This window comes from Micropterus dolomieu, linkage group LG17 (assembly GCF_021292245.1).
Source record: "Micropterus dolomieu isolate WLL.071019.BEF.003 ecotype Adirondacks linkage group LG17, ASM2129224v1, whole genome shotgun sequence".
In the NCBI taxonomy this organism is placed as follows: Eukaryota; Metazoa; Chordata; class Actinopteri; order Centrarchiformes; family Centrarchidae; genus Micropterus; species Micropterus dolomieu.
In genome coordinates, this window is record NC_060166.1 from 28,329,403 (window position 1) to 28,338,424 (window position 9,022).

At 41.7% G+C, this 9,022-nt stretch overlaps 1 protein-coding gene across 3 annotated transcripts in view; it reads left to right on the forward strand.

The window, feature by feature from the left end:
- The first annotated feature begins 77 nt into the window (after positions 1-77).
- The window catches only part of rskra (ribosomal protein S6 kinase related a), a 13,187-nt gene continuing 4,242 nt past the window's right edge, over positions 78-9,022 (forward strand). For 2 of the 3 annotated variants that reach the window (XM_046074053.1, XM_046074050.1), the window contains exons 1-5: positions 78-337; positions 1,535-1,789; positions 1,869-1,952; positions 2,043-2,111; positions 2,649-2,718. In XM_046074053.1, coding sequence (XP_045930009.1) covers positions 308-337; positions 1,535-1,789; positions 1,869-1,952; positions 2,043-2,111; positions 2,649-2,718 — 508 coding nt within the window. In that variant the 5' untranslated portion in view covers positions 78-307. Of the gene's footprint in view, positions 338-1,514; positions 1,790-1,868; positions 1,953-2,042; positions 2,112-2,648; positions 2,719-9,022 lie in introns of all 3 variants that reach the window. The other variant, XM_046074051.1, reaches the window with a different exon arrangement.

Genomic DNA, 9,022 nt, shown 5'->3' on the forward strand with positions numbered 1-9,022 from the left:
TGTGTTTTTATGCAGAGGGTAAAGGGGCAGGTCTGTGAGTCGCAGGAAGTTAGGGGAACCGAGTGATGATTGATCTTTAATCTGACAGCTGGAACTGGAGCGGAATCGAGCTGGAGGATTGGTCTCTGCACACACGCTGCTAACACTTCTGTCTCCTTTCTTTAGACAAATAAACACAACCACGTGGATAGAAGACCGTGATGACCGAGACAGGACTGTGCGGTCCTGAAACAAACCAGGACGCGAGAGGAAGAGACGAATTTGTTGCGTTTCTACTCATTTTTGTGTGAAATACTTCGCTTTATTTATGGGCAGCGAAATCAGTAAAAACAGTAAGGTGAGTCCGTCAGATTGGAGTTATTTTTGTGCAATTATGGATGATGTTGACGAGCTGTAGACGTGAACTCCGGTAAAACTGCCGGAATACGCATTGTGTGTATTGGACAGTTTTCTTCTTAATAGTGTAGGCTGTAGTTAAGTTACTTTAGTAACTTTAGAGTTTTTGAAATAAAGGCACTTAACTGTTAATAAATCCATGTTGTGGCGAAGCTTGTTGTCGATTTTAACGTGTTGTAAATGCAACAAAGTGTGAGTAACACAAGATAGAAGATGTCTTAAGAATCCGATCCACTGCGTCAAAGGGAAGCTAAGTGTCAAAAGCTGAGCCACATTGATTAGCTGTGAAGTGATCAGTGACCTTCCTTCCCACCAGCAGCAGGAGGGTCAATAGTTATGCTTGGTTTGATTTTAATGGTGTTGACAGAAATAGCTGCAGCTGATCAAGTCAGCCATAATCATTGGGAACTGTCAGTTCCCAATGATTATTGAATCATTGAATCATTGGGGACTGTCAGTTCCCAATGATTATGTCAACAGTTTTCAACATATTTAAATTAACTATTGTTATTAGATCGTGGAGCAAAATTGCAGACAAGCAGTTAGAAATAATAATTATAGAGTAGCCTACATTGATGATTAAAAATTATATTTGCTGATGCAACAAGGATGTAGGCCTATCTTATGAAAAGGTCCATTTCATAAGCAGTGGTGAAATAAGTAGTCTATTCAAATCTTACAGAAGTAAACGTTGTAGCAGTGTAAAAAAATATACGATCACTCATCAGTAAAAGTTTTGCATTGAGTCAAAGTGTGCATTAAATATCACGATTAATATACACATTATGCGGCAAAATTAGTCAATCCTTTTCAGATTGTTGTATTAAATATTATTAAATTATGTGACTTATGTATTAACATGTATGCACCATTTAAGCAGGCTAGGGGGGAACATTTTAGCATATGCTTTTAGTTAGTTTAATCTTTAACAAATGCATCATATAATGCGTTAAACTTTACAACATCATTACCATTTAAAAATCATCTAAGTAGCAATAGCTGTGAAATGAATGTAGTTGAGTATATTTCCTTTTAAAATGTGTATGAATATAAAATAGCATGACAATAGTGTACCTACTTGAGTAAATTTACTTAGTTACATATTCCACCCCTCATAGGATTATCTTTAATTGTCTAGAGAGAGGAACCAGCTGCTCAGCGTCGACTCAGTCATGTGTTCCTCTCAAACATGGGGGTCACCATCACTCACAGACTCGGACACTCAGTTGTATTGTCGCGGCCTGTGGGACTGAACGATACATTACCCGTCCCCAAACTCCTGCTGCCTTCAGAGGACGCCTCTGAGACGTCGGGGAAATTGAGGACTCATCCAGCATTCGTCTTTCTGCCTGAGTTCCCACAGCGTACGTTTCCTGGACAAGACCACTTCCAGGTACTCTGAGCCACAACACAGGACTTGAAAAACAAAGTGTGGTGGAAACATTGAGATAACTGTACTTCTGTGCTCACAGATCCTGGGCTTCATAGCTAAAGGCTCATATGGACCCATTTTGAAAGTGATGGACATTTTCAAAGAGAAGACCTATGCTGTTAAGGTTAGTTCAGCGTTACAATCAGTACTATAACAGCATCATATAAGAACATGAAATATTTAATTTTGTGTAATTATTTTCATTGTTTCATAGGTTCTGCCAAAGTCAGAGGTCTTGAAGCATGGAGTGCTGCAGCAGTCAAAAGAGGAAGTCATCATTCAGGTATCACAGTATAAAATATTTAGTTGGGGGGAAAAGGTACCAGTGAGTAGAAGTTCTCATACTGTATACACAGTAAAAAGATAAATACAATACAATAACATTTCCAACAATTAGTACATTAAAGCTGGGGTGGGTGAATAACTAACAAGAGACAGATGGATTTTAAAAGTATCCAATTAAAACAACCCCACCTCCTCACTTAGGCCTCCCTCCAAAGCCACTTCCCCAAAAACACATTTTCATGTACAGTGAGTGCACGGACACAGTATGCGCATGTAGACAGGCAGGTAGGTAGGTAAACAGACATGTAGGACAGCCAATCATTTACTTCAGTCTGAATCATTTAATGAAATGGAATTTTTTTTTTCATCTTTGTGTCAGATCATTTGATTTAGTGATTTACTGTTGGGATGTAAAGAGAATTTCAACAAATATGAAAAAACATGCTTCTGAAATAAAAAAAGTAAATAAAATCCCTGTTATTTTCTCACTGTTAAATTCACTGTCACTCTGTGTGTGTCGACTGTTGCTTTGCAGCGGCAACTCAAACACCCATTTATCCACAATCTGCAGGACTGCTGGCAGACGCAGCACCACCTCTTCATTAGTGAGTTAATAAGTATAAATGATGGCACAGTTCGACCCTCTTTCCTGCTACTATCCTTCCCTTTTTATGTTTCTGAGGATTTTCTTTCTCTCAAAGGAACATAAAGTAGAAATCTCAGCACTGGATACAGAAGCGGTAGACTGCCATCTAATCAGAGTGTTGGGTAAAGCTCAGTGTGGCTGCAGATGCTGAACTTCCTGCATGAGTTTCCAGATTTATCAACCATGATCATAAATGAAAACCCAATTATCTTCACTATCTTGTTACTGCTGTTTGCAAATTCAAATTAAAAAAATGCACTACTTGTACACTGTAAAAATTATCTAGGTGGTTCAACTTAAAAACTTAAGTTCAATTGCTGCCTTTAAAAATGTGAGTAAACTCAACTTTAAGAAGCTTTGTTTCAAGTCATGATGTTACGTTATACAATTTGTTTAATTAATGATAATTTGTTGTTTGAACTTAATACTGTGAGTTAAAACAACTATCTATATTACACTCACCTAAAGGATTATTAGGAACACCTGTTCAATTTCTCATTAATGCAATTATCTAATCAACCAATCACATGGCAGTTGCTTCAACGCATTTAGGGGTGTGGTCCTGGTCAAGACAATCTCCTGAACTCCAAACTGAATGTCAGAATGGGAAAGAAAGGTGATTTAAGCAATTTTGAGCGTGGCATGGTTGTTGATGCCAGACGGGCCGGTCTGAGTATTTCACAATCTGCTCTGTTACTGGGATTTTCACGCACAACCATTTCTAGGGTTTACAAAGAATGGTGTGAAAAGGGAAAAACATCCAGTATGCGGCAGTCCTGTGGGCGAAAATGCCTTGTTGATGCTAGAGGTCAAAGGAGAATGGGCCAACTGATTCAAGCTGATAGAAGAGCAACTTTGACTGAAATAACCACTTATTACAACCGAGGTATGCAGCAAAGCATTTGTGAAGCCACAACATGCACAAGGCGGATGGGCTACAACAGCAGAAGACCCCACCGGGTACCACTCATCTCCACTACAAATAGGAAAAAGAGGCTACAATTTGCAAGAGCTCACCAAAATTGGACAGTTGAAGATTGGAAAAATGTTGCCTGGTCTGATGAGTCATTTGTGTTGAGACATTCAGATGGTAGAGTCAGAATTTGGCGTAAACAGAATGAGAACATGGATCCATCATGCTTTGTTACCACTGTGCAGGCTGGTGGTGGTGGTGTAATGGTGTGGGGGATGTTTTCTTGGCACACTTTAGGCCCCTTAGTGCCAATTGGGCATCGTTTAAATGCCACGGCCTACCTGAGCATTGTTTCTGACCATGTCCATCCCTTTATGGCCACCATGTATCCATCCTCTGATGGCTACTTCCAGCAGGATAATGCACCATGTCACAAAGCTCGAATCATTTCAAATTGGTTTCTTGAACATGACAATGAGTTCTCTGTACTAAAATGGCCCCCACAGTCACCAGATCTCAACCCAATAGAGCATCTTTGGGTTGTGGTGGAACGGGAGCTTCGTGCCCTGGATGTGCATCCCACAAATCTCTATCAACTGCAAGATGCTATCCTATCAATATGGGCCAACATTTCTAAAGAATGCTTTCGGCACCTTGTTGAATCAATGCCACGTAGAATTAAGGCAGTTCTGAAGGCGAAAGGGGGTCAAACACAGTATTAGTATGGTGTTCCTAATAATCCTTTAGGTGAGTGTACATTATATCAATTTAATTTCTAAATCTAACAATAAAAAGGCTGTGAAAACTGTCAGCCTCCAAACCAACAGGAAGTGTTCCGTGCTTTGAAGTAAATTTTCACTATCAGAATGTGATCAATTCGGTCGATAACATTTGAACAGTCTATAACAGCCGCACGTATATAATTTTACCCCCATTTAAGTTAGCTAAACCGGAAGTTAGCCTGCTCGGCCGGCAAAAGTCCAGGCCATTTAGGGCCTTAAAAACGAACAGCAAAATATTAAAATTTATTCTATACTGCACTGGGAGCCAATGTAAAGTGTAGAGGACGGAAGTGATGTGAGCACGCCTAGATGTATTTGATAAAAACCGAGCAGCAGCATTTTGAACAAGTTGAAGTCGTGAGATGAAGCTTTGATTTAAACCAACATAAAGAACATTACAATAATCCAACCTCGAACTAATAAAGGCATGAATCACTTTTTCTAGGTCATGCCTGTTAAGAAAAGGCTTAACTTTAGATAGAATACGAAGCTGGAAAAAACTCATTTTGACAACATTACTGATTTGCATGTCAAATTTCATATTGCAATCAAAAGTAACCCCCAAATTTCTGACAGCAGGCTTAAGGTATGGAGCCAGAGCCCCCAAATTCACCACTGAACCATTTGGGTAACCGAAGATGATACACTCAGTTTTTGCTTTGTTTAAATTAAGAAAATTTTGTGACAACCACAATTTAATATCATTAATACAACTAAGTAGGGAGTCTAGTGTGATACTAACATTCGGTTTTAAAGGCAAATAAATCTGCAAATCATCGGCATAACAGTGAAAGGACAGGTTGTGCTTTCCTATAATACTCCCTAACAGCAACATATATAAAGAAAACAAGATTGGGCCAAGAATTGAACCCTGGGGTACCCCACAAGAAAGAAGAGCAGCTGACAAAGAGCATTCACCAATCATAACAGAGAAGCTCCTATTTGCTAAATAGGAGCTAAACCATTGAAGAGCCAAACCACGAAATGCCTACATTATGCTCCCGGCATCCACAGACAAGGCCAATGTCATTGTGTACTCTGAGCAGTGCAGACTCAGTACTGTGACGTGATCTAAAACCAGATGGAAATTTTTCAAGCACAGAATTTTTCTGCATAAAGCCTTGTAGCTGTATAAAAACAACTTTTTCCAAGACCTTTGACAGAAATGGCAGATGAGAAACTGGTCTAAAATTAGATAACACTGAAGGGTCAAGATTTGGTTTCTTAAGTAGGGGCCTGACCACAGCATGTTTAAATGCAGCTGGGACACAACCTAGACTAAGACAAGAATTAATTAACGTGAGTAGACTCGACCCAATGGCGCTATTAAAAACTTCCTTCATTATCCTGGCTGGGACAATGTCTAACGGACAGTAGGTGGGTTTCATGTGTTGCACTACCTCAGAAAGCAGCGTAAGTGAAACTGGTTTAAAATCCTCAAAAACAGCAGAACGCACAGGAGCAGCAGGTACAAACACGTTGAAATTAGCACTGCAGTTCTGCCTGACAGATGCTACTTTGTCAGTAAAATAGCCAAGAAATTTCTCACATGTACTAATTGAAACCTCTGTCAGATCGGCGGTACATGGATTCAACACAGAGTTAATGGTATTAAAGAAAACTCTAGGTTCATGGCAACTGCTAGTTATGATCGAAGGTGCATCTTTGACACCTTTACAGCCTTCTGGTATGCGGCTAGGCTGTCCCTTAATAGGCACAGTGATGTAAATAATTTGTCCTTCTTCCACCTTCGTTCGGCTTGTCTACAATGTTGCCTAAGGGCCCTTGTGGCGTCATTTAACCAGGGATCCACCTTAGATTTAATAGCTTTAGTACGAAAAGGGGCAATAGTCTAAAATTTCAGTGCTTGTGGAATGAAACACAGAGAGAACATTATATGTGGAAAAAGGAGAGACCAGGCCATTCATAGCATAAAACTGTGAACCCATAAATGCAGAAGCAAACTCTATACCTAAAGAGGGTGTGATGCAGCGGTGCCTAGAGGCTGAGGAGACAGGTTTACTAGCGGGTGGTGGAACACTGATCTCAAATCTAATAGGGAAGTGATCTGAGATACCGGATTCTGTTATTGATGATGTGTCGGCCCCTCCATACATTGATTTAGGCCAAAAGAGTTTAAAAGAGTATTAAAATCATGAGCGAGTGGGTTTGAAGGACAACACACATGGATATTGAAGTCCCGACAAACTAAAAGCTTGTCATATTTAGGAACAGCTAAAAACTCAGAAAACTCGTGTATAAAATCTTTGTTTAGCTTTGGTGGGCGGCAAATAACTGCACACAGTACAGGTGAATCTAGATTAGCCACAAACAGCTGAAGTTCAAAACTATAATAAACAAGTGCAGGTAGTAGCCTGCAACTGTGCTCGTCTTTGAAGAGCATGGCCAGCCCACCGCCTCGACATGACAGTCGTGGGGAGTTGAAGAAAGAACAGCTGGGGGGGAGGAGCTCCGAGAAGGCGCCGTCATCACCTGGTTTCAGCCATGTTTCTGTCAACAACAAAAAGTCCAGAGCATTTGTCATAAAAAAGTCATTCAATATAAAAATCTTATTTGTAAGTGATCTAGTGTTGATCAGCGCCATATGAATAGAGCGTCTTTCAGTCCGTTGGGAAGCACGACCAAGCGGGCGGAGATTCCCAAGCACGCAGCCTAGCTAGAGGCGCTCCCTGTTCCAATAGCGGGGAGATGGACACTCGGAGCCCGGAACAGTCGACCGGAGCCACCGATAACTGCGTGCCACAGAACGCAGACCGCAGCCGACGAACCCAGCCGAAAACCCACCACACGGATGACCCTGATCACAGGCAGAGGATGATGTCAGAAACACTCTGAGCCTGACACGTATTCCGCGTCTCCTGCGGTTATTTCTCTGGAGTGGCAGGCAAGGTTGACGCCATAGATAGGCAGGTATGGACGTAAGGAAAGGCGGTGGCGTACCTGTCGACTGACCGACAGAGTCATAGATTGCCACTTTCTCCACAAAATTACGTATACTTAACAAAGTCAGGCGGTCATACACCAGTAGCGGCGACACATTTTACAGGACCTGTTTACGGGACCAAAAGAGGCTGCCTATTCAATCCAATAAGAATTCCTTGCCTGAAGCAAATGGCAAAAATGTTTCTAGCTTTACTTATGGGGTATGCGGCCCACTGAATATGCAGTGGGCCGCATGGTGTTTCTCCCGCTGGCCCTGCCTGGGAGTTCTCGTTCTGTCCTTAGACTTTACATTGCGATGATGTGATGGATTTTTAAAAGCTCTTTTCTTGGCTTGAGGGAAGTCTTATGAATATAAAACCTCCATGGATCAAAAAATCATAATAAAGAGTCATAATTGAACTTGTTTGCAGTTTGAGGTGTCCTGTCAACCAGTTTACAGACATCTGTTTTATAATAGTGGCCTAAGCAGAAATGGAAATTTTTTTGCTGCAATACTGCGAGTGGCCACTGGGCAAAATTGGAACCAAGGCTGAGCGGCGGCAACATATCAAGGTCTTATTATCATGAATGTATAAAGAGAACTGGATACAGCGTCGAAAGCAGGGCCCTGTTCATTCCTATGAAAGTTGCTTAGTGGCGCATGAAGCCTAAAAAGTTTGACAAGAAAATTACCCTAATCTTCCACATTACTTTGGCATCATGCAGTTCATAGAGCAAGCGTACTAGAAAAATAATAAGTTGTGCGGCTCCAGTAAATGTTACTGGACCAAATTGATCAAATTCTGATATATAAAAAAAGTACCCACCGTTTTACAGCTGCTTCTCTCTCAATGTGAATGGGAAAAATGGCCCTATCTTGCACATGGCGCGCAGCGCGAGTGTCATTGCTAGTTTCCCAACAACGCAGTTCTCATTTTGTGCCCATGGAGACGGGCGTAACGCCGATCTGTCTGTTTGTAACTGTTAAAAGAGAAACCAGTCTGCAGTGTAGTTACACATTTGTGGCAAAACTTCTGTTTGCTAGTAGAGGTTCCCCTTCGAGGGAACTCGAACTGCGTCGGTTACGACACTATGGGAACGCCTCTAGGCGAAGCAGGTCTGAACGTGAATGAAATCACTCCAATCCTATTGGCTTGTTGCTAGAACGGTACGGTGTGACGGAATAACCGGAGGAGTATAAAGCACACCTGTACACACTCATCATTAGCTTTTTTTTATTCAGCAGGCGCTCTGTATGTTGTTTGAAGAAAGCTCCAGTCCTACAAGCAGTGTGTCTTACCTGAAGAAGAAGTCTACCAGCATGTCCGGCAACCAGATGTACAGAAGGTGTGTTTTTTCTTGCCCTCGGTACATCACGGATGGAGATTCTCATGAGATGTGTGTCTCATGTTTGGGGATGGAGCACGCACGGGCAGCTCTCGAGGGGGCTGCTGGAGGTGGTGACTAGAGCCGTGGCTAAGCTCAACATCAACTGGCCACAGGAGGAGCAGACACCACAGGCTAGTGGTAGCTTGATGAAAGGTTTCTTAAGCACCACACGCCACCTCCACGCCGGTCTCTGCCATTCTTTCCTGATTTACATGATGAACTGAGTAAATCATGGG